Genomic DNA, 26,555 nt, shown 5'->3' on the forward strand with positions numbered 1-26,555 from the left:
GGTCATGAAGATTCCCTGAAAAAGGAAATGGCGACCCACTCCAGTATTCTGGCCTGGGAAATCCCATGGACAGAGAAGCCTGGTGGGTACAGTCCGTGGGATCACAAAAGAATGGGACATGACTTAGGGACTAATCAACAACAATCTAAATACAAATAGAAACCCCTAACTAATCACATATCCAAATTTCTGACCTCAGCAGAGGTCTACTGCCCAGGATCAGCTGTGCTCCAGGAAACCAGACAACCAAAGATGGCTTCCTTTTTAAATTACTATGCACTGGTACTGGTCGATTCAGGAGATAAAAGTTTTCAAAGGCATTACACACCAAGGCAGGACTCAAGGAGCCTATTACAAGTATGTACTTATTCCTATGTCACATCAAGGTCTAACTCACACACTCTGGAGAAAGAACACCTGTGATGATTTCAGTATGGGAAAATCATTTCCCTTGAAAATACTTCATTATTTTGTCTCATTTTGTGACGTGGGACAGGAGGCGAGGAGGAAGCTGATGCCAAGGAAAGAGCCTACTTCTGAACCTGGTGAACACCGATTTGAGCCCACTTATCCTGGTCAGCGACTAATGTCCATAGGATGTTTTGATATCAGTTTAAAATGGCAATCTGCAAAGAGAGAAAGAGAAATAAGTCACATACAGACTGCCCATACTGTTCATGGGTTTCTCAAGTACATTAAGGCTATATATTGTCACCCTGCTTATGTAACTTATATGCAGAGTACATCATGGGAAATGCCTGGTTGCATGAACCATAAGCTGGAATCAAGATTGCTGGGAGAAATATCAATAACCTCGGATATGAAGATGACACCACCCTTGTGACAGAAAGCGAAGAAGAACTAAAGAGCCCCTTGATGAACTTGAAAGAGGAGAGTGAAAAATACACCACCCTTATGGCAGAAAGTGAAGAAGAACTAAAGAGCCTCTTGATGAAAGTAAAAGAAGAGAGTGAAAAAGTTGGCTTAAAACTCAACATTCAGAAAACTACGATCATGGCATCCGGTCCCATCACTTCATGGCAAATAGATGGGGAGACAATGGAAACAGTGAGAGACTTTATTTTTTGGACTTGAAAATCACTACAGATGTTGACTGCAGCCATGAAATTAAAAGACACTTTCTCCTCAGAAGAAAAGCTATGACTAACTTAGACCGCATATTAAAAAGCAGAGACATTACTTTACCAACAAATGTCTGTCTAGTCAAAGCTTTGTTTTTTTCCAGTAGTCATGTATGGATGTGAGAGGTGGACTATAAAGAAAGCTGAATGCTGAAGAATTGATGCTTTTGAGCTGTGGTGTTGGAAAAGACTTGAGAGTCCCTTGGACTGCAGGGAGATCCAGCCAGTCCATTCTAGAGCAAATCAGTCCTGAATATTCATTGGAAGGCCTAATGCTGAAACTGAACCTGCAATACTTTGGGCCAACTGATGAGAAGAACCAGCTCATTGGAAAAGACCCTGACGCTGGGAAAGATTGAAGGCAGGAGGAGAAGGGGACAACAGAGGATGAGATGGTTGGATGGAGTCACTGACGGGATGGACATGAGTTTGAGTAGGATCCTCGAGTTGGTAACAGACAGGGAAGCCTGGTGTCCTGCTGTCCATGGGGTCGACAAGAGTCGGATACGACTGAGCAACTGAACTCAACTGAAGACTGTCCAACCGCCATCTGCTACTGAAGTGGTGGGGCATCTGGGGAAAATAACTGTTCTGAGAAAACATGTATCCCACTTGGCTAAAGAGGATTCTGGTCCTGTGACACTAAGGCACACCTGGTTGGTCCTAGAGAGATAGATGTCTTCCTCTGCGTGTCTGTCCCTCTCTCTACCCCTCGCTGTCACACATTCCTTGTCAGGATCAGGTTCTCAACAGCAGGACGCCAATGCAGTGCCTCCCATCCTCCGCCCGTGCTAGAAGCCGGGAGTGGGCGGCGGTCGGCCTCCCATCCTTAGTGTGTGTGGAATAGAAGGGTAAAGACCGCCAAGAGGAGTCCTCCAGCGTCCTACAGAGCCTACCCGCCTTCAGGGGTGAGGAGTTTGCAGGCCTGGTTTTGACGTCACAAAGATGGGACATTTACCCCTCCCTTCCTTATAGAAGGATCTTCCTGCATATTCCCTGGGTTGTAGTGGATTCAGAGGGAGCCTGGAATGGCCTGAAGACAAGTAGGTTCCTCCACCGGGACAATGGCAGAAGGGTGGGGAGGGATTCAGAGATGAGGAGTTAGTGCCGGGTCCTCTCGACCGCGTGCCCGGAGGTCCTCTCCCAGCAGCTTGGAGGCTAGGAGGGACCATCCTTGCTAGAGTCGCAGGAAGTTTCCTTCCACACAGATGACAGCTGGTGATGGTCGGCTCTTGGGATCGGAAGGCGGGGGCTTCTCCCTGATGCCTGGTAATTTGTGTTGTCGCCTGTCCACGTGAGGAGCAGCTCCTGTTACTTGCATGTTTTTCTACCAATTGTTACTAGTAACACACTAGGAAAGAGTAAAAGCAAACTATTAGAGACACTGGCTGTATTTCTACCGATTGCAATTGGGAGAGCACCACAGCCCTGAAGATCAGACTGCCAGCAAGGTGGTTTTGCACTGTACTTCATTCCACAGAGAGTAGTAGAGAAGTGACAGTGGGGACCTTTGCAGGGCGGAAAACATGTAGGGGCAAATTTCGTCGACAGAAGAGGAAATGATTATCTTTGTGACTAGCTAGTTTCAGGAGAACTGACCTTTAATCACCGTTCCTAGTCATGAGACAGAAAACAAGGAGTTGGATGGTCTGTGTCTGCCCTTTAATGACAAGGAGGAAGGTCTGTACTTGACCTTGTGGTAGGTAAACCCAGGAGTCACTGGATACTTTGGATGAGTCTTACCAAATTCAGACAGGGAAGGGTGGTGCTTTGCATTAAGTCATTTTGGGGACATGAAAGTCTGCAGAGATTTCTTTAGTGTGGCTTTTCTTAACAGCTCAGGTGAAATTGAACTTTGTCAGCATGGTAAATATGAGCATCTTTCATGCTGGTGCCAGTAAATAAGTATAAAGGCAGAGAGGTTCGAACACCCCTTACCTTTGAAAATTGGATTATAATTGCTTTAAATGTTGTGCTAATTTTTGCTGTAGGACAAGGGTGAATCAGCTGTAAGTGTATACATATATCCCCCCCCTCTTGAACTTCTCTTCCACCCCCGAACCCCACCCCTCTAGATCATTACGGAGTACCAAATTAAGCTTCCTGTGCTATACAGAAGCTTGCCACTAGCTATCTATTTTACACATGGTAATCTGTATATTTCAGTGCTATACTCTCAATTCAGTCCATCCTCTCCTTGCCTGCTGTGTCCATAATTCTCTTGTCCATGTCTGAGACTCCAATCTTGCCCTGCAAATAGATTCATCAGTGCCGTTTTTCTAAATTTCACATATGTGTGTTGATGTAGTATATTTGTTTTTCTGATTTATTTCACGCTGTATAACAGGCTCTAGCTTCATCCAATTCAATAGAAATGACTCAAATTCATCCCCTTTTGTAACTGATGAACAGTCCATTGTATACATGTACCACAACATCTTTATCCATTCATTGACAGACGTCTATGTTTCTTCCATGTCATGGATATTGTAGATACTGGTGCAAGGAACATTTGGGTACATGTGTCTTTCTGAATTATAGTTTTCTCAGGACATATACCCAAGAGTGTGATTTCTGGGTCATATGGTAGTTTTATGGGCTTCCGTGGTAGCTCAGCTGGTAGAGAATCCATGTGCAGTGTGGGAGAACCCAGTTCAAATCCTGGGTCGGGTAGACCCCCTGGAGAAGGGATAGGCTAGCCACTCCAGTATTTATGGGCTTCCCTGGTGGCTCAGACAATAATGGATCCGCCTGCACTGCGGGAGACTGGCTTCGGTCCCTGGGTTGGGAAGATCCCCTGGAGGAGGGCATGACAACCCACCTCAGTATTCTTGCCTGGGGAATCCCCATGGGCAGAGTACATGGACTACAGTCCATGGGGTTGCAAAGAGACGGACACAGCTGAGCAACTAAGCACGGCACTGCACGTGGTAGTTTTATTCCCAGTTTTAAAGGAAACCTCCATACTGTTCTCCATAGTGGCTGTATCAGCATTCATTCTCACAAACAGTACAAGAGGATTCCCTTTTCTCCACATCCACTCCAACATTTATTGTGCGTAGCTTTCCAATGATGACCATTCTGACCGCTGTGACAAGATACCTAATTGTGGCTCTGATTTGCATTTTTCTAACGATGAGTGAGGTTGAGCATCTTTTCATATCTTTGTTGATAGGTTCCGTTTTTACTCTGGAAATAATCGACACTTGAACATCACTGTATAGGTCTCAAAAGGCTTTTTTTTTTTTTTTTGGTAATCTAAATGAAGGCAGCAAAAAGGAGTCATTATCGCAGAATAGGATCATCATCCTCTTCAATTCAGGAAACTAAGTCACGCAGACTGTAAGTAACTTGCCCACGGTCACAGAGGGAACAAGTGGTGGGACCTTGATTCAAATCTAGATGTCTGTGGCTTCATCACCTCCCAGCTCAGCACCACAGGGTGATGGTTTCCAGATCCACACATCAGGCTCAGCACTCTCTTCCTGACTACAGACTCCCCTAGTCAACTGACAGGGCTGCAGGGAGACTGCACTCAACAAGTGCTAGGCAACTTCTGGGACACCGGAGATGCCTTCACAGGGAAGAGAAGTGTAAGACACACTGGGTCCCACAGGCCTCTACCCACCCCCTGGAGGGTGTGAGGAGCTACAGTAGGAGGTTCTAAAGGGGGCTGTTTCTCTGAGAGACAGGCTGATGGACTGCCATTCTGCATGCATGTGACAAGAAACACTTGTTCCTTTGAGTTTATTTCTCTTTACGGTTGACAATACATACCACATGGTGAAAATACACAAAGCAGATATGTAAAACCAAGCAGATATATGGATAAGCAGATACATTCCCATTTTACTGACGGAATACCTGACAGTAAGACAGCACTTGTATGTAAAAGGAGAACGTTCTCCTAGACTAAAGCAATGAAACAGGAAATTAGTCTTTTTTCTAATTCTTAGCCTCATTGCCCCATCACAGATGAGGCATCATGGGCACAGAGAAGTTAGGTCAGCTCCCCCAAGTCATTCTGATAGTAAGTGTTTGAGTCCCCCAGGCAAGGAATATTCAACATGCCCAACTGCAGCCATCCCTCCCAACCCCCGCTACCCACACAGCTGCACCTCCTTTACTGTCCCCTGACTCAGTACAAGGCAGCCATCTCCCCAGCTGCTTAGGCCAGAGATGCTTAAAGCCATCCTTGCCTGCTGCCTCTCTCTCAGCACACTCTCAATCATCAACCCTCACCTCTCTGCCTCCTAAGTCTAAGTAAGATCCTGTTCCTTCTCTCCATCAGCACAGTGAGTTCCCTAGGCCAGGTCACCCTCATCTCTCTCCTTGACAAGCACCAGCAATCCTGATGCTTTCCAACACATGGTCTGTCCTGCTGCCTGAGGAAGGGAAGCTTTCTTCAGTGCAATCTGGGCATGACACCCCTGCTCAAAACTCTTCACGGGCTGCCCGCTGCTCTTAGGATACTGTACAGCCTCCTGGACTAGGCACAGCAGGTCTTGTCTTCCCCCAAATGCCCGATCTTCACCAGACACCCTCCTTCTGCTCCAGGCCCCACTTGATATTCCAGCCACCCAGACCTCTCTCTGTTCATCAGATGGCCGGTGTGCTCACACTCCTACTCCTTAGCCACCCCCTGTCCCCTCTCTTCCCCTCCCCACCCACCGATTTCACAATCTCACTCCTGCCTTTGCCTCCATCTTACATGCCCTTTCTCCCTCCTCATCTGCCTGATTCCTTCTTAGGTTCAGCTGCCAGGCTGGGTAGAGCAGTTTCCGTTTTTCCTGGGGAGTACCTGGGAGAAAAGTCACAGTTAACAGTTTTGATATTTTTACCAAATGGAAGGTGGTGAAGATTTCAGTATGAATCCCCGGTGCATGATGAGCTGATAAGAAATGCAATCTGATGGCAGAGTTTGTCTGGGAAAGGCTTCCTTGCTAAGAATAGGATACAGACAGAAAAACTCTCCTCTTGCTTTATATGGGCCCGTTGTTCTTTGAATATGGCCTTTTGAATTTGGTCACAGCATTGGAAGCATAAAGGGATCCAGGGTGACCACCTGCTTCACAGTGAGGAGGGATAAGCCAAAGCATGGAAATTTCAAAATGTCACTTTACGGTGTCTGTGACCCAGTACACAGAACAGGACTTGAGCTGCCCTACCCACACACTGTGCGTTGATGAGATTTTCACTATTTTTCACTCTATAGTGTTGAGTTCGTGTTAGGACAAGATGAAGTATATTGACACATCCTCCCTGTGCAGGAGTTTGATTTACTAGTCCCTGTGGTCATCAGGGAGGCAAGGATGAGCTGCCAGCTCAGTATGGGGACTCTCTTAAGGAACGTCACAGCACCTTCTTGCAACTCCTCAGGTGTCTCCACCTGGTGCCATCAACCCATGGAGGGAACTGCCATTCCTGCGATGGCCAGTGGAGGGAGCGACCCCACTGCTGCTTCTACCTGCGACAGATTCAACTGTGACGACTGACTCCCTTCACTACAACTCCTCTGAGCAGAACACACCTAAATATGAAATGAAGTGTGTGCCTGTTGTATGTAAAGCCAATTAAATAGTTGGACATGGCACCAGTTCCACCACCCCACCCCAAGCCCCACCCCAGTCAGAGGATGGAGTAGACTCTCAGGGGCTCTGGCATGCCTCCCTCCCCACTGATGTGTCCCTAACGGGGAGGCGGGGCAGTGTAAATGACTCACCTTGAGCCTGCTTATGGAGCTTGTGGGAGCCAGGTATGTGTGGTTTTATTCCCCTCAGACCCAGAGGGGTATGGATGAACCCCAGCCTTCTCATATACAAGAAAGCAAGCTGAAAGATCTTAGGTGGCTGATGCAGTAAAAGCTGGATCTGGGAGTCACGCCCTACTTTCTCTTGAGTGCAAAGCCAGTCTTCTCTGCAGTCACAACAACACGCGTGGCTTGTGTTTCAGTTACCGAGATGCAGATGTTGTTCCATGAGAGGAGAGCCATCAGTGTCCCAATCTCCTGTCCGCTTGTGAAACGGGCGTACCCAGTAGGGCAAAGCCACCCTGAAATGTCCTAAGCCCCTTTGTGTGCTCCTTAGGAGGAGCTGCCTTGCAGCCAAGAAACTGGAGTCCGCTGGTAGGAAAGGGTTACTCCAGAGGCAACACCAAGCAGGACTTTAACTTCCCTGGCGGGGAGGCACTCTGCCATATCAGAGAGGCTTTGCAACCAGCCCCCACCCCAGTTATGTCTCCACCAGTCTCACTCTATTTATCAGGTATAAGGAATCAGGAGGCACGCCAAAGCACAGGAAGTGTTTTTAGTGGCTGTAAGACAGCACTGGAGATGACCCAGCTGCCATGGTGCTCTGGAGACAACTGGGAATGAAAGTCTGTCTGGCATCACCTGTGTCCAGATCTGTGCTCTTCTGCTCATGTGTGTGTAAACTGTGGAAGGTGAAAGTGCCACCTCAAGAAATCTCCCCGTCCCCCCGAGAATGTGTCCTGACTAGGGACCCACACCACATCCCACCCCCGGACATATGGGAGGGGTCAGATGCTCTCTTCTGTGTTCCCAGAGTTCTATAATTTAAATCCTGCCATCGCTTTTCTCACACAGCATGTGGCAGTCATCTGCTTGCAGGGGACAGTTCCGATCATGCCTAACCAATCCAGCCGCAGTAGGAGGACACATAGTGTCTGGTCCCTGCTTAGAACTACTTCCTGAATGAACGAAGCACCAGGACTCAAGGTAAATTCTCAGTCAATAAAGCGTAGCTCTTCGTGGACCAGTTACTTTTGTGTTAATAATGACACAGGAGAATGGAGTAAGCAGGACATCTGTGGAATCAGATTCTCTTCCCTTTTGGGGTGGGGATTGGGGTGCATATTTCATATGACCCCTAATTCTGGAAACTCCTGATCAAAGCAGCTTGAAGATTCATTACACACATGTGGGTCACTCTGTTGCCCCATCAGCCACAGTTGTAGCCTCACAGTGGAACTGGGGTCAAGATCCTGAGAGCACCATTCAGGTCACTGAACGTTTCCCAAGGACCAAGTGGAAATGTAGGCCCCACAACTATGTGTTCAGACGATGGACAGTTGAATGACCTCAGGCTGCTAGTGAAGTCTCTGACACTGTGCCTGGAGCACAGGCGTCTATGGAGTTGGGGACACCAGTACAGGTAGGAATGGTGTATCGAGTCCAGGGAAGGCCGTCAGCCTCACTCAGAGATGCCCCTCGTGCATCCTTCTCACTCCTTGCTTGCCCCACCTCAGCTGTCTCTGCTCTTTCCCCCTGTCCTGCCTCTGCCTCCCTCACAGGCCTGGCACAGGCATGTCCATCAGCACCTATGACCCCTGCTTGTCCCTGTTGGTTCGCCAACAGAGCAGACGCTTATCCAGTGCTGCGGTATCTAGTCCCCGCTTTCTGTTCAACTCTCACTCCCTGCTCCCAGCTGCCCTGGCCTCCTGGCAGTGTCTGCCCCCCCCATTTATCCCCACTGTTCCCTCTTCTGCAATATCCTGACCCCAGATGTCTGCTGTGCTGACTCCTTTCCCCCTTCAAGTCTTTGTTAAAATATCAGCTCCTCAATGAAGCCCGCCCGGGTTGCTCTGTTCAATACTGTGACTTGCAGCTTTCCCCCTTGGTGCCCACAGTACCAGTCCCTTACAGGACTTACATGTATCTGATCACAGCACCACCCCCTTTTAACACACTGTAGAATGTCCTGGGTTGTTATGAGGTAGGGTGCCTCCTACCCCTACCCCTTCCCCTTTGGGGAGAGTAAGTCCAGCACAGGGATTTCTATGGGCTGGCCACTTGTATCCACCACAGAGAGCCAGGAAAAGCCTCAATGAATATTTGGTGCCTGAAGCAATGTGCCTGCATCCCTGCTAGACTGTGAGACCCCTGAGGGTCCTGTTCTTCTCGTCCTTGGGGCAGGCCCTCTCTCCACACAGGGAGAGGGCCTCAAGGTGCGGCCGCCTCAGTTTCAGCCACACCTCCAGCCCAGCGGCTCCGTGACCTGGGACTCAGGACTCACCTGGCTTCACTTCAAAGTGTAAACGCCTGTCTTTAAAGGAATGTAGGTATTTTCAATGTTTAGACTTTACTTTGGGCCTCAAGTTTTGTGGCACCCACATTGAGTACGAATTGTTGTGGCTTCTGAAACACAAGTTCACAATTTTTGATGAATTTGGTTGTGCCAATGGAAACAACATGAAACATACTGGAGTGTGAAGTCAAGTGGGCCTTAGGAAACATTACTGTGAACAAAGCTGGTGGAGTTGACGGAATCCTGGCTATTTCAAATGCTAAAAGATGACGCTGTTAAATTGCTGCACTGAATATGCCAGCAAATTTGGAAAACTCTGCAGTGGCCACAGGACTAGAAAGGTCAGTTTTCTTTCCAATGCCAAAGAAGGGTCATCCCAAGGAATGGTCAAACTACTGCACAACTGTACCCATTTCAGATGCTAGCCAGGTCATTCTCAAAATCCATCATGTTAGGATTCAACAGTATGTCAATAAACAAGTACCAGATGTACAACGTGGATTCAGAAAAGACAGAGGAACCAGAGATCCAACTGCCAACATCCATGGATCGTAGAAAACGCAAAGGAATTCCAGGAAAAAATTCATTAACTATGCTTCATGACCTAGATAATTACGATGGTGTGATCACTCACCTAGAGCCAGACATCCTGGAATGTGAAGTCAAGTGGGCCTTAGAAAGCATCACTATGAACAAAGCTAGTGGAGGTGATGGAATTCCAGTTGAGCTATTTCAAATCCTAAAAATGATGCTGTGAAAGTGTTGCTCTCAATACGTAAGCAAATTTGGAAATCTCAGCAGTGGCCACAGGACTGGAAAAGGCCAGTTTTCATTCCAATCCCAAAGAAAGGCAATGCTAAAGAATGCTCAAACTACTGCACAATCACACTCATCCCACACGCTAGTAAAATAATGCTCAAAATTCTCCAAGCCAGGTTTGAGCAATACGTGAACTGCGAACTTCCAGATGTTCAAGCTGGTTTTAGAAAAGGCAGAGGAACCAGAGATCAAATTGCCAACATCCACTGGATCTTGGAACAAGCAAGAGAGTTCCAGACAAACATCTATTTCTGCTTTATTGACTATGCCAAAGCCTTTGACTGTGTGGATCACAATAAATTGTAGAAAATTCTGAGAGAGATGGGAATACCAGACCACCTGACCTGCCTCTTGAGAAACGTGCATGCAGGTCAGGAAGCAACAGTTAGAACTGGACATGGAACAACAGACTTGTTCCAAATAGCAAAAGGAGTACATCAAGGCTGTATATTGTCACCCTGCTTATTTAACTTATATGCAGAGTACATCATGAGAAACAATGGGCTGGAGGAAGCACAAGCTGGAATCAAGATTGCCAGGAGAAATATCAATAACCTCAGATATGCAGATGACACCACCCTTATTGCAGAGGTGAAGAAGAACTAAAGAACCTCTTGATGAAAGTGAAAGAGGAGAGTGAAAAATTTGGCTCAAAGCTCAACATTCAGAAAACTAAGAGGATGGCATCTGGTCCCATCATCTCATGGGAAATAGATGGGGAATCAGTGGAAACAGTGACAGACTTTATTTTTTTGGGCTCCAAAATCACTGCAGATGGTGACTGCAGCCATGAAAGTAAAAGATGCTTACTCCTTGGAAGGAAAGTTTTGACCAAACTAGACAGCATCTTAAAAAGCAGAGACATTACTTTGTCAACAAAGGTCCATCTAGTCAAGGCTATGGTTTTTCCAGTGGTCATGTATGGATATGAGAGTTGGACTATAAAGAAAGCTGAGTGCCAAAGAATTGGTGCATTTGAGCTGTGGTGTTGCAGAAGACTCTTGAGAGTCCCTTGGACTGCAAGGAGATCCAACCAGTCCATCCTAAAGGAAATCATTCCTGGGTGTTCACTGGAAGGACTGATGTTGAAGCTGAAACTCCAATATTGTGGCTACCTGATGTGAAGAGCCGACTCATTGGAAAAGACCCTGTTGCTGGGGAAGATTGAGGGCAGGAGGAAAAGGGACCAACAGAGGATGAGATGGTTGGATCGCATCATTGCCTCAATGGACATGGGTTTGAGCAAACTCTGGGATATAGTGAAGGACAGGAAAGCCTGGCATGCTGCAGTCCACAAGGTTTTAAAGAGTCAGACACGACTGAGCCACTGAACAACAATGTGAAATGTTTCAGTCCCTGATAGCTCAGCTGTGAAAGAATCCTCCTGCAATGCAGGAGACCCTGGTCTGATTCCTGGGTTGGGAAGATCCGCTGGAGAGGGGATGGGCTACCCACGGTTCAAGGGGTCACAAAGACGCAGACACGGCTGAGTGACTGAACTGAACTGAAGTGGAAGCAGTGACATATTTCATTTTCTTGGGCTCAAAAATCACTGCAAATGGTGATTGCAGCCATGAAATTAAAAGACGCTTGCTCCTTGGAAGGAAAGCTATGACAAACCTAGCTTACATGAATTCTCAGGCACTTCAGTAGTGTCTGGCTCTTTACGACCCCATGGACAGAGGCCCACCAGGCTCCTCTGTCCAGGGGATTCTCGAGATGAGAATACTGGAGTGGGTTGCCATGCCCTCCTCCAGGGGATCTTCCTGACCCAGGGATTGAACCCGTATCTCCTAAGTGTGCTGCATAACAGACAGATTCTTTACCGCTGAGCCCCCAGGGAAGACCATGACAAACCTAGACACCATATTAAAAAGCAGAGCCATCACTTTGCTGACAAAGGTCTGTAGAGTCAAAACTATGGTTTTTCCAGTAGTGATGTACAGATGTGTGAGTTGGGTCATTAAGAAGGCTGAGTGCCAAAGAATTGATGCTTTCGAATTGTGGTGCTAGAGATGAGCCTTGAGAATCCCTTGGACAGCAAGGAGAACAAACCCGCCAATCCTAAAGGAAATGAATTCTGAATATTCACTGGAAGGATTGATGCTGAAGCTGCAATACTTTGGCCACCTGATGCGAATAGCTGACTCATTGAAAAGGACCCTGATGCAAAAAGACTGAAGGCAGGAGGACAAGGGGGCGACAGAGGATGAGATGATTAGATAGCATCACCAACCCAATGGACATTAATTTGATCAAACTCAGGGAGATAGTGGAGGACAGAGGAGCCTGGCATGCTGCAGGCCACCGGTAGTAAATAGTTGGACACGACTGAGCGACTGAACAACCACCACCACCTCCACCTTACCTTTGAGCTTCCCTAAGCTTCCAGAGCCCCACTCTCAGCAGGACTAAGAAGCTTTCTGTGTCTGTCAGTGGTAAAGGATGAGACTTAAGTCTTCAAACACTCAGTGCCCCCTGCTTAGGTGATGATGGGTCCTTAGAATGCTCATCACTCCCTCCCAGAGCTGAGACCAGGGAGCCTTCTCATGACAGTAATGGAGCACCTACCCAGGTACAGATATGGGATTTGGAGCTGTTTACCCCCTCTCCATGTGCTTTCTCCCTTTACATTCATTTGCACATTTCTTCTTGAGTCACCGAATCCAAGTCTGCTCATCCCCACCTGGTAACTGTAACAAGCTGCACCTGCATCTCTATCAGGGCGGGTGCACGTACCCCCTGCACTATGTATTTTCCTTCTTTCCCTTCAGAATCTCTAGACTCCCAGACACCACCCTCAAAAGGGGCAGTGATGCAGAGGAGGTTGTGACTCTCATCCACAGCCTGGGTCAAAGCACGACTGTGTTATATATAACCTCTTTCACTCTTAGAATGAACCTTATCTTCTAGCTTTCCTCCTGCTTCTTGGCCACCCTGCTCACCGTTTTGCTTGGCTTTTCCCTTAGGTCCATTCCCTGTTTCTCCTTTGCACTTCTTTTCTGTTTATGTGTCTGTCTGGCCCACCAGTGTGATATTCCCATCATCCACCTCACATCACTGGTCTTGTTATTTCAAGCATTGCAGACACGTCCTGAGACATGGTAGTAATCAATGTGTGTGTACTCAATGAAGGAATATTTATATGACTGACAGGAAAAGGATCTCCTCCATGTAGGAGTCAGTATATAGGTGTCATATTTGTAGCATCATACATAAAGCCTTGTGTCTTGTTCCAAAAAACACTGTAGGAGTGTGACTCTGTCTTGGTGCCCTGGTGCCCTTGCATGTCCCCATTTAGGCTACGTAGGCAAGGCTAAACTGCAGGCTGGCTTGAACCTTGTCAGAGAACCTCCTGATTGCTCTTGCAGCAAGGGGAGATAAGCAGCCTGATGAAGAGCTATGAGGCCATTTCTCACCTGCCTCCTCATCCAGCTGGAGGTGACACAAAGTTGTTACTCATCCACCTCTGGTTTCAGTTGAACATAGGATGGTCTGCCTAGTGCCAGCTGAGACTACAGCTGTGGACTGCAGAGCTGCTCAGTGCCATAGGGCACAACTGTGGGCTCCTTCCTGGCAGAGACCCACCACCTGTAGTGCCTTTACTGAGGCCTTCCAATTCAGTATCAAACCACTGGACTAGGGACAAGGCAACTGACACCAGGGTCATATTGCTTCTGCACTGTCTGTAAGGTAGAATCTGAATCCCTACGGGTTCATTGTCTCCTTACTGGCCAAGCCCGTAGAAGGTGACAAGCCAAACTAACAACTGCAGTGGTGCCCTGAGGCCCTGTAGCTCCTGCGCTGCGACTTAGGGACCGGCTGCCTGACTACGTGACAGAGTCTGGTGTTGAGTTGTGTGATGTTGCGTGACCAGAATACTGGCTTATTTTGTCATCACACACAGCAAGGAGCACGGTTTTCACTACATGCTATGACTCAGGGTAGCCTTGTCAGTCCTCATTAACAAACCAACCTTAGAATGCATGCCATGTCTGATACCAGCTATTGAATCTGCTATTGAATCAATATATTTACTTAGACAAAATATGTTTCTGAAGTCCAGTTCATTTTAAAAGTTAACCTTATATCCTACTTCAAATTCAAAATCTGTATCACTTCTGAGAGAATTGTAATTGTAAATGTTTAAATGAAAAATTGGAGTAGAATAAGCCACATCCATTTGCAATGTAATGCCTACTTCACGTTATCTTGTTTATTCTTCATAACAAATATTTACTGTAAACTTGTAATTTCCACTTTAGAAATGGGGAAACAGATCCAAAGGATGTAAATACCTTTCTCACCTTCACTCAGTATGTATCAGAGCCAGTACTGATAATCTTAGTTATGTCACGTGTTGTGCTTAGTCGCTCAGTCGTATCTGACTCTTTGTGACCCCATGGACTATAGTCCGTCAGGCACTTCTATCCATGGGGATTCTTCAGGCAAGAATACTGGAGTGGGTTGCCGTGGCCTCCTCCAGATCGTCCCAACACAGGGATCAAACCCAGGTCTCCAGCAGTGCAGGCGGATTCTTTACCGTCTGAGCCACCAGGGAAGCCCAGTTATGTCATGTCATAGCCAATAATGAGACAGAGCAGATAAGACTCAAGTCATTTTGTCTCACGAAGTTCCCCTCATTCCTTTCCCTTTTCTTCTAGCTAGGATCTAATCTTGTCAGACAGCTCCAAGACCTAGGGGCTTTTTCACATACTTTTTGGTAAGATGGGATACTCTTATTTAAGTCTCATGGTAGATTTGAACCTCCCATTTTCAATCCTTTTGGACCTGGATTTTCATACCTCTGTAAGGGCACAACAGCTGCTATTTATAATTCTGTTATTTGCTAAGCAGAGTGAAGTCTGAGTAGGTCCTTTGTTGCAGAAATATATTTTTTTGGTGATGAGGATGCAGATGGGGGCTCAGAGATGTAAGTGTTTTGTTATTATATTAATAATAAGGATATAAGGGAGGAATCAGACAGCTGGAGGACTTCCCCATAGCTCAAACAGTAAAGAATCTGCAGGAGACCAGGGTTCGATCCCTGGGCTGGGAGGATCCTCTGGAGAAGGGAATGGCAATCCACTCCAGTATTCTTGCCTGGAGAATTCCATGGACAGAGAAGCCTGGTGGGCTACAGTTCGTGGGGTCGCAAAGAGTCGGACACAACTAAGTGATTCACACATACACACACACACTCACAGCCAACTGGAGGGCTTCTGAGATCTGGTGACTATCAAGCCAATGGAGGACGTCAAGGAGAAGAAAAGATGTTTGTGGCTGTTCTCTCCCTGCACCCAAAAACCCTTGGAAGGCAAGTCAGAATTGTGTGAAAGATATGCTGTGCCATTTGCCATGCAATTTGACAGCAGTTCTTTTCCTGTCTCCCTACAACCTTTAACAATGGCTTTGGCATTCCATTTCTCTATATATTAAGTTTTTAAAAATGTTTCTCTGTCAATGATTTCATCAGGGACACCGTATGAGATTTGGGTGGCACATTTTGTAAACCCATTTATTCAAAAGAAGACCAAAGGCTTTTATGAATTTTTTATGTGTGCGTATATATATGTATGTATATGCATTAACATGTAGATTACACCTAAAGAATATGTTATGACCCAATTTTTTTAACCCTAGAAGTGCAAGGGTGGTTTACATGTATGAGGTTACCAATGTAATTCACCACATTAATAGAAAAATGGAGGGAAAACAATTCTATGATCATCACAATTGATGCAATATAAGTGTTTGATGAATATTAATCTATATTCAAGACAGCAAACTAGGAATAGAATGCAACTTACTCTGATAAACTATATCTACAAAAAAGCAACGTAAACAGGTTGAAATGGAGAAGATTTTTCATTTCCTATTGGGAAAAAAGCCGATTATCACCTGCTTTAGTCAAGACTATTCTGGCCAGGTTTGTTCAATGCTGAAAAATGAGGACAGGTTTAAGGTTTAAGCCAGTAGAAACTGTTGATATTCAAATATAATAGTATATTTTGAAAAGCAAAAATAATCTAGATCTAAATTTGTGGAATTAATATGCATATTTAGAGGAATTGTTGGACAGAAAATCTATATATACACATTCTATCTCTACATACAGCCTCAACTAGACAATAAAAATCACAAACCATGAATTTTCAATAACATTAAATACCCGGGGATAAATTTAACAAAAAATGTGCAAGTAGAAAACGAAACTTTATTGACCGAAATTTAATAGTCAAATACACAATATAAGAACAGCATAGATGGTTTCAGTTTATCTTCTTTCAAGCAAATGGTTGCCCTTCACCTATAATACAAACATTAAAAAAGTTACTTAAAAAAAAAAAGTTACTTAGCAGAACTTTATTTTGATGACAGGAGAGGTATACAAAGTTCACTGCAGTTGTAGTTTTATAAAATGGACTAAAACAGGAACACTAAGGGCGACCTTCGGCTTACCTTCATTTAATCCTCTCTAGAGATTTTATAGACTTTTCAGGCACATTACCAGTATTTTTAAAAACACACTACTCTTCCTAGCTGTACAAGAAAAGAAGGACACTGAGTTCAGAACAAATGAAATCAATGGAACCTATCAGAAGGTAGTTTTCAGTAGAAGGCAAAACTGTGTACACATTCAGTAAAATATCTAACAACAAAAAGAACCCTAAGGAGAAGAAAATACACAAAAACTGAAACAAAAAATCCCAAAAAAGTATCATTTAAATGCATTGGTTTGAAATAATATTCCAAATATAGGATAGCTAAACAGTTGTTCTCTCTGTAACTGCTTAAGTGAAGTAAATAAAAAGGCCAGTATTACATTTGTTTCTTCTCTACTGTCGAAAACTGTAGAAATTTTCATTTGTTCTAATTTATCCCTGATATGGTGGTTTTACGTCGGTTAAACATTTGTCCCCTTTTTTACTTGGGGCCCTCATGTAATTCTAAATGTTTCTTTTCACCCTGGGAAGCATTCCAGTTGGTATAATAAATTATATGTGACACTAATTTTATGTCATTACTATCACTGGCTACATGGTGACATCAAAATGTGAAGCAGAAATAGGACTGTTTTCAACAGCCACACCAAAAAAAAAAAAGGAAAGAAAGAAAAAAAGGAGAGAAGAAAAGGGAGAGCAAGAGGGACTATGAGTGAGAGAGAAAAGCAAGTAGGAAGACAGAAAGAAAATCTGGAAAAGCAGATTTTTTTGTTTCTAAATGATAATGGCTTTTGAGAGAAAACTCTGACCAATTTCAAAAGTTCATCCACGGTATTTGTAATGTTTAGTTATTTAGTTACTGTGGGGTATGTTAAATAATATGTTTTTCTACCCTACTGGCCATTTCATCAATATTCTGAAAATATTTGAGTTCCAGATTATACTCTGCTTTAATTCTGTAATATACTAACTGTTAGTGTCTTGTTCATATTTCTAATTATGTGTACTTGGGCTTTGTCCATTTGCTTCACAATGATGTAACCTAGAGGAATGGACTGGCAGTTTGGGGTTGGCAGATACAAACCATTACATTCAGAATGAATAAACAACAAGCTCCTACTATATAGCACAGGGAAATAATCTCCAATCTCCTGTGATAAATCACAACGGAAAAGAATATTTAAAAATGTGTGTGTATATATATATATATTAAAAATTATGTAAACTAGCACATTGTCTTTATTAGTTGAGTTTATTTTCCTCTTCCTAACACTTCATACCTGTCTTTTAATAAATATCTTTTTCTTTTTCCCTTAGGTTTATTCTGTTGCTCTTTTTCTTACCTTTTATGTTGGATGTAGGATTTTGTATTTATGTAACTTGTAATTTATGTATTTTTCTTTTTAAATACCACACATATTTAGGGCTAAGATTTTTCTATGAGAACATTTTAATCATGTTCTGTAGTTACTTGAAAGTCGTCTGAAAGGTGTATTTTCATCTAATTGTTCAAATGGAATGGAACAAAACTGTAAAGTGAAAATATATAGAAGGCTAATACACAGTAAATTCTTCCCTAACTATGAAGTTCCTCCTTTAAAATCAGAACCATGCAATTTATTCTCAGCAAGTTGGAAAACAGGTATGTGAAAGATACTAAGTTGATTATGCAAGAAGAACTAGTTACAATTTTTGGCCTTCAAAACTTTTTAAACTCATGTATCAAAGAGGAAAAATAACATACTTGATACGGTTAGAGAGGATTATATCATGAGGCTCAGATTTTTATTAGTTCTTTAAGAGCGAGAGTGGGGTATATGGTAAAACCTTCATAGTATTGTAAAGTAATCATCCTCCAATTAAAATAAGCAACCTCGTGCGCCCCTCAAAAAAAAAGACCAAACGTGGGGGCAGGTAGTGTGCTTAGCATATGTATCTTACTCACACCTGCCTTGAATATCACTGACTAAATGCACTCTCTCAACTTGATCAGCCACAGAAACAGGAAACTAGACTATCTTTGGCCATTTTATTATTCAGTCGTTTCATGCTTCCCTGGGGAAAGGATTTAAAATGCAACTATTTTTTAAAGAGCTAGAGAATTCAGAATTTGAGAGAACTTAACATACATCAAGCAGAATGTTGGCTCATTTTCTTTTATAAAAAATTAATTAATTGATTTTAATTGGAGACTAATTACAATACTCTGGTGGGTTTTGCTATACATTGACATGAATCAGCCACAGGTGTACATGTGTCCCCTGTTAGAAAATGAAATCTCAATTCCCTTGTTATAATTTGACTCAAGATGACATTTTATGATAAATACATCATACAAAACAGAGTATTCTTGTATGCATTCCATCAAAGAGAATCAGAGAATGCAGAAATTAGCATTGAAAAATCAGCATCGTCGTGTATCTGTTCTGAATTTACAACTTACATGAGTAAAGTTGAGTTTAGAAGTTAAGGGATTTCACAGAATCACACACATTATGCTAAAGCTGGTACTAGAACCTACTTGGATGCCTAAGCATATTTCATATGAACTGATATTTATTACAAATGCATTCCATATTTGCTACAAACAGAAATTATAAAAGAACCTGAAAATTACTAGCTGTTAATTAAAGTACTTATACTCAAGAGAAGAAAACAGTTCCCTATTTTCAATTCGATATGGCTTTGACCCTCTCTGTTTCTTTATTTGAAAGTCTGTAAGTCAGGCACTCAGGCATCTGGGGTCTGAACTATCTTTCAAAGAATATGTGAACTCTGTTATTAAAATAATAGTAATGTTCCCTCTATACTAGTAAAGATATTCTGAAAAACAGAAACCACATAAGTTACTTTCTGAATGGATGACATACCTGCTTCTGGCATTTTAACAGGCTCTATATTTGATGCAAACTCCTCCCTGACATCAGGACCATCTCCACCTTCACCCCCAGTCTTTGCCAGAGCCAATTGCTGGAGATCAGCTTCCAGGCCAGAATCTTTAAAAAAAAAAAAGCATCAATTCAGCTGTAAAGCATACAATATAAACAAGGGAATGATGATATTCATTCCCTCGGTGTTATGAATTAAAAGCCTTAGGTTAGTATGCTAAAAATGTGATGAATAAGAACCTCAGGAGCATTCTTCCGGGAATGTTTTGCTGGAGAAAAAGGAAAGCAGAATTTGCGAATGCTATTACCATTTTCCCTTTCCAGGGTTGTCCTCAGACAACTAGGTTGCCCCCTTCTCTTTGTCTTGAAAACAAGGGAAAATTTGAGTGACCACACTGACCTGCAAACTATACTCTCCTCAGTTTTTTAGGAACTGTCTGAAGTCCTTTTCTAATGTTTCCTTTCCTCTTCTTACTGGTTATGTCTTAAGGCATGAGGCACAGATACACTTTACCTTCAAAGGGATCCTTCTCCTCTTCTTCATCACGATTCACTGGATCCTCTCCATGTACTTCCTCCTTTGTAGGTGTGATATCCTGAATCTCAGCTGGCGGTTCCTCTTGTTGAGGTTGCTCAACACTGGGCTGCTGGTCCTAGGAGAGAGTGCATGCAAATAAAACCTTTTTTTGCTAATACATCTAATAGCATAAATATACATAATACATAGATATATCTGATCATAAATAAACCTAACAACATTTTCCCAACACAATACTATGTACTTACTTTTAATAAAGTTACTCTTCCCACAGAGAAGAGTTACCCAGGAAGACTTTGGAAGTTATTTAAATCTATGTTGGGATGGAAGTATGCAGCCTGTTGTTAATAAGCAGGAGGAGGGAGTCACTGGGCACATTTCCAGGGAATTTAACAGTATAATCATCCAGGCAACACTGGACTATAATATATCTGGATCAATGTTCCTTCCTAAGACAAAGTGTCACCCTTTATCAGCATGGAAGACCTTTATCACCACATCCGTACTACTTAACATCATTTTCTCAAAAATAAACTTGTGCTAATAGAAAACACCAAATGGTAAGGTTACTCACAACCACAGGTTCATCCACCTGGGAGCCATCTTGCTTTGTAGGTCCCAATGTTGATGCCACTTGCCCACTCATATTTCTCCCTGAAAGCAGAATATTGTGATTTAGAAAATGTATTTAAGAGTACAGCTATATTTGATCACTTTTATGACCTTATGTTGACTTGTTTTTTTTTAATGTGAAAATACTTTCGAAAGAAAACTCTGGTTAAGTATGAGTGTACATGCATTTCAATTACACCAAATACAGTCGCTTGCAAAGCCATTTGTGTCTTTGTGAAGCTGGCAGAGAAATCACCTTAAGGTACATAAGAAGGCTGAATTTTTGTGAGGACGTTTGATTTCACAACAGACTTCTCCATCATGAAGATCTTTAGTGAAATACTGCTAGGAATTCAAAAGCTCAGGACTACTGCTCATGTCACACTCCTATTCACCAGACCTATTTTCCCCAACTCTCTTGGAATTCAGTTGGAACACGAAGAAAGGCTCAGTCTTTACAGCCTGACTATGGCGATTTTCTCAGTGTCTGGGGCTGAGGTGAGGCTGCATACAGAGCAACCGGTCCACTTCTCTCTTGGCACCTTACCACAAAACCCGCGATACAGTCACAACCCCACTGTGGTCCAGTTTCTAGGCCTTTCCTTAATCGCCCACCCCGCCCCCTGCCCAGGTCCCACTGCTGGCCCCAGATTCTGTGCTCTGTCGTCAGTTCCAGGGCCCCAATGAACCAAATATCTCAAATAGCACCCCCAAGTCTCCCCCCACCATCATCCTACCCCCTGCCCTCCTCTGCCCACTGCCCTTCCTCTCCCGCCAACAAGGCAAGAACTATGGAGTCGCGACACTTGTGAGGAGAAAGACGACTACCTTGAGGGCCTTCCTCCTCAACGGCCCTAGATCACACTGCCCGATCCGCGCGAAACTTGCTGGCTCCCCCTCACAGGCACACACACTTAAACTCCAGACAGGACAGACCTGTGAACCTACCTGGTGAGTCTTAAGTAGTGAGAAAGAACCGGGACTGAATAAACAGACCCGTCTCAGGCCCAACGCTCCTCACAGATCGCTCAGGACGGCGTATGGGCACCAAGGCGCATGCGCAGCAACGGATGTGCACGCACACACTGCGCATGCTCACTGAGTTGGGCATGTGCAATGCAGGTTGCGGTTTTCCTGCCATTGAGGTAGAGTCCTGGAACCGCAGGGTCTCTGGAGGATGAGAAAGGGGCTTGAAGGCTATATTTTTTTCCTTCCAGTGCAGTCTTTCTTATGCATCCACAATCTGTGGTGATAGGTAGTCCCAGGTTACCCTTAGTGGAGAATGTGTCTCAGAAAGACAGTCATGACAGAAATAGATATTACGTTTTTTCATTCTTTTTTCTTTATTCTGCTCTTCAGCAGTTATTTCCACCATTCTGTCTTCCAACTCACTTATTTGTTCTCCTGCTCAGTGAGTCTCATATTGATTTCTTCTAGTGTATTTTTCATTTCAGTTATTGTGTTTTCAACTTTGTTTGTGCCTTATTTCTTCTAAATCTTTGTCAAACATTTCTTGTATTTTTTTAAATCCATGCCTCCATTGTATTTTCAAGATTTTGGATCATCTTTAATATCCTTACTCTAAATTGTTTTCCAGGTAGTTTCCCTATTTCCTCTTCATTTATGTGGTCTTTTAGGTTTTTTTGCCTTGCTCTTTTGTCTGTAACATATTTTTTGTCATATCATTGTTTTTGTTAGGCGGAACTGTGTTCTTCTCTCACTGATTGATTGGCCTGAGAATTTTAGCACTGGAGTTTGCAGGCAGTTAAGTAGGGCCAGGACCAGGTGTTTAGATGTGGCCCTCCAGGCCCTCACTCCAAATAGTATTCCGTGAGGTCTGAGTGTCTCTGTTAATCCAGCAGTTTGGACTTGGTCCTCCCACCACAGGAGCTCAAGCTCATGAATCAAGATCCTGCAAGCTGTATGGCAAACCAGGAAATAAAGGAAAAGAAAAGAAATGTGGAAGACAATGACAAATAATAAAAAATAAAATAAATAAGAAAACTAACAGGTAAATTAGAAAAATTAAACATATAAATGAAACAATCACTGGAAGGTAAGACACAGCTACACTAGCAAAATAGGGAAATTTTTAAAAAGGTAGAAGAAACCTTTGCTGTAAGGGCAGGGCTTAGGTGTGGTGGAGCTCAGGCAGGGTGGGCTTAGGCAGGGGTGTGGCCTATGCTGAGTGTGGCCTGGAGGGGGGCCCAGAGTGCCTCCAGTTTCAGAGTACAGAGGAGTAAGCCTCAGGCCTCAGCAGGTTCCTGGAGGTTGAATGGGGGGAGTGGGGGCAGAAACACCAGGTGCATTCCTCCATAACCCCAAAGGTCCTTCCCCATCCCCACAGATCCCCTCAAGGTAAGAGTGCCTCTCCAGATGTGGGAACTTTTCCTCCCCTAGCTGCACCTCAGGAGCACTGATCCCACCTAGCCTGCACATCTCCTTCCCCCTCGCTTCCCCCTTCCCCACACCATACAGGGTTGTTTGGGTGTTCTTCTGGTCTGCCTGGGATTCAAGGCTCCTTGCCAGTATCCAGTAGGTGCCCAGGATGTTTCACTTTCTTGATAGTGTCCTTTGAAGGATAAAAGTTTTCATTTTGATGATTCCAAATTGCCTATTTTTGTTTCTTTTGGTGCTTGTGCTTTTGTAGCATATCTAGGAAATCATTGCCTAATCCAACAGTAACATTTACATCTCTGTTTTCCTCTTGTATTAGCTCTTATATTTAGGTTTTTGATCAATTTTTAGTTAGTTATATACAGTGTGAGGTATAAGTCTAAACTGATTCTTTTGGTTGTGAACATCCAGTTATCCCAAGACCATTTGTTGAAACATTATTCTTTGCCATTGAATGGCCTCTGCACCCCTCACAATAATCAATTGACCACAGAGATATGGTTTTGTTTCTTGCATCTCCATTCTATTCTGGTATCTGTCTATATACAATCCTTATGTCACTACCATTGAAGGAGGAAACAGACAGAACCAGCTCCATCTTGAAAGCAGGACTCCATCTTGGGCTGGACTGTGGACTTTGAGCTATATGCCCAGTATGTATGGAAACAACATACCAACTGGAAAACCAGAGCCCCTGGGTGGAAGAGCCCCAGGGCTCATACCTAGACTCCCCATCACCTAAAAGAATACCCTAATTATCTGTGTAACTGAAGAGAATCATAAGTTCTACTATGCTTATTGGGGTATGACCACAGCCCTATTGATAATTGTCCACTGTTAACTACCTAGGCTTAAGGCATATGAATCACGGGTTAAGTTTGATTATATCTTTCTTTTCCTTTGTTCAGACTAATTTCAGGGAATTTGGGGAAGTGGGTTTGGGCACATACACTTTAGGTTATACAAGGTTTTCGCAAAAACTGGTCTGGGTCCTCCGCCAAGAGGAGACTCTGCCTTGGGCGCGCCGGTGTAATAAACTGCACTCCACTATCTGTATTGTCCTTCTGAGTGAGTTTGTTTCCTGGAACGTGTGGCTACAACACCATATAATGTCTTGATTATTTTGGCTTTGAAGTGGGTTTTGTAGTTGGGAAGTGTAAGTACTTGTTCTTTCTTCACACTGTTTTGGCTATCCCAGGACCCTTTCAATTCTTACAATTCTAGGATCAGTTTGTTGATTTCTGGGGGGAAAGAACAGTTTGAATTTTGATGGGGTTCTATTAGGGGAGTACTGCCATCTTAACACAATAGTAAGTCTTCCAATCCATAAATGTGAGATGCCTTTCCACTTATCTAGACTGTCTTTAATTTCACCCAGCAATGTTTTGTAGTTTTTATTGTACAAGTCTTGACTGTGTATAGAAATATATCTGCTCTTTGTATATGACCTTGTATTCTGTAAACCTGTTGAGCCCCTGTATTGGGTCTAATAGTTTCTGTGGGGAGAGGGTGATTCTTTAGGATTTTCTATACACAAGATTATGTCATCTGCAAACTGAAAAGTTTTACATCTTTTCCAATGTAACTTCATTTTATTTCTTTCCCTTGCTTAATTACCCTGTCCAGAAGCTCCAGAACAATGTGGAATAGAAGTGGTAAGAGATGATATCCTTCTATTGTTCCTCATTTTCAGGGGAAGTCAGTACTTCTGCCTTTCATCATTAAGTACGATGATAGCTGTGAGTTTTTCAGAGATGTTTTATATCAGGTTGAAACTGTTGCCTTTTACTTCTAGTTTGACTCTTTTTATCTTGAAGGGACGCTGAATTTGGTCCAGTGCTATTCATGTAGGTACTGAGATGATAATGTGGTTTTTGTCTTTTATTCTGTTGATGTGGTGCATTAATGTATGGATGTGAGAGCTGGACTATAAAGAAAGCTGAGTGTCAAAGAATTGATGCTTTTGAACTGTGGTGTTGGAGAAGACTCTTGAGAGTCCCTGGGACTGCAAGGAGATCCAACCAGTCCATCCTAAAGGAGATCATTCCTGGGTGTTCATCGGAGGGACTGATGCTGAAGCTGAAACTCCAATACTTGGGCCACCTGATGCAGAGAGTTGACTCGTTGGAAAGACCCTGATGCTGGGAAAGATTGAGGGCAGGAGGAGAGGGGGACAACAGAGAATGAGATGGTTGGATGGCATCTTCGACACAACGGCCTTGGGTTTGTGTGGACTCCGGGACTAGGTGATGGATAGGGAGGCCTGGCGTGCTGCGGTTCATGGGGTCGCAAAGAGTTGGACACGACTGAGCGACTGAACTGATGATGATGACTGATTAACTTATTTGAGTCTTAATATTAAATCAAAGTTGCATTCCTGGGATAAATCCTACTTCCTCATGGTATATAATTTGGTTTACTAGTATTTTATTCGGAGAAGGCAATGGCACCCCACTCCAGTACTCTTGCCTGGAAAATCCCATGGATGGAGGAGCCTGGTAGGCTGCAGTCCATGAGGCCGCTTGAGCGAATTCACTTTCACTTTTCACTTTCATGCATTGGAGAAGGAAATGGCAACACACTCTAGTATTCTTGCCTGGAGAATCCAAGGGACAGAGGAGCCTAGTGGGCTGCCATCTATGGGGTCGCACAGTGTCGGACACGACTGAAGAGACTTAGCAGCAGCAGCAGCAGTATTTTACTAAGAATATTTGTGTCTATATTCATAAAAATATTGGTCTGTGGTTTTCTTTTCTTGTGTTGTCTTTTTTGGTTTGGTTTGGTATCAGGGTAACAATGGCCTCATAAAATGAAGCAGAAGAATTATCTTCTTTGGGGCTTCCCAGGTTGCACTAGCGGTAAAGAACCTGCCTGCCAATGCAAGAGAGGTAAGAGACGAGGGCTCAATCCCTGGGACAGGTAGATCTCCTGAAGGAGTGCCTGGCAACCCACTCCACTATTCTTGCCTGAGAATCCCATGGACAGAGGAGCCTGGAGGCCTATAGTCCATAGAAACGCAAAGAGTCAGACATGACGGAAGCAATGCGTGCACATTAACTTCCTTAATAAAGTTATTCATCCTTATTTATGTTTGAGTGACCTTGGTTAGTCAGTATTTTTCAAGAAATGTTCTCATTTTATCTAAGTATCAATTTTTTGGATAACATTTTTCTGCTCTCCTTTCTTAAATAGTTTATTGAAGCATAATTGATATGCAACAAATGGTATATATTTACTGTGTACAATTTGATGAGTTTGGGCATATGCACACAATCATAATATCATCACCAGAATCAAGATAATAGACATACCCAACCCATCCTAAAATGTCTTTGTGTCCCTTTCTTTGTTTCTTTTCTTGTTAAAGTGTGTGTGTGTGTGTGTGTTTGTGTAGTGAGAACACACTTTTAGATTTACATTCAACAAATTTTGGGTCTTCCCAGATGGCTCAGTGGTAGAGAACCACCTGCCAATTCAGGAGACATAAGAGACGCAGGTTCAATTCCTGGATCAGGAGATCCCCTGGAAGAGGAAATGGCAACCCATTCCAGTATTTTTGTCTGGAAAATCCCATGGAGAGAGGAGCCTGGTGGGCTAGAGTCCACAGGGTCACAAAGAGTCCAATACGACCAACCATGCAAAAAAATTTAAATAACATTTTTTAAAAT

The 26,555-nt window shown here is 43.6% G+C and overlaps 2 protein-coding genes across 7 annotated transcripts in view; one reads left to right on the forward strand and one right to left on the reverse strand.

Moving 5' to 3' along the window:
• Positions 1-26,555, forward strand: part of LOC147340357 (P antigen family member 3-like) — a 68,522-nt gene that overhangs the window by 10,442 nt on the left and 31,525 nt on the right. The window lies entirely within an intron of this gene.
• Positions 16,204-26,555, reverse strand: part of LOC147340358 (P antigen family member 3-like) — a 95,977-nt gene continuing 85,625 nt past the window's right edge. For 2 of the 6 annotated variants that reach the window (XM_086388709.1, XM_086388708.1), the window contains one exon: positions 16,204-16,316. In XM_086388709.1, coding sequence (XP_086244835.1) covers positions 16,294-16,316 — 23 coding nt within the window. In that variant the 3' untranslated portion in view covers positions 16,204-16,293. Of the gene's footprint in view, positions 16,317-16,468; positions 16,550-19,322; positions 19,449-19,854; positions 19,994-20,452; positions 20,533-21,318; positions 21,531-26,555 lie in introns of those variants that run through there. The other 4 variants (XM_086388711.1, XM_086388712.1, XM_086388713.1 and 1 more) reach the window with 4 other exon arrangements.

The sequence above is a fragment of the Bos grunniens genome, chromosome X (assembly GCF_055505025.1).
Source record: "Bos grunniens cultivar Pamir isolate PY7600 chromosome X, Bosgru_T2T1.0, whole genome shotgun sequence".
NCBI lineage: Eukaryota > Metazoa > Chordata > Mammalia > Artiodactyla > Bovidae > Bos > Bos grunniens.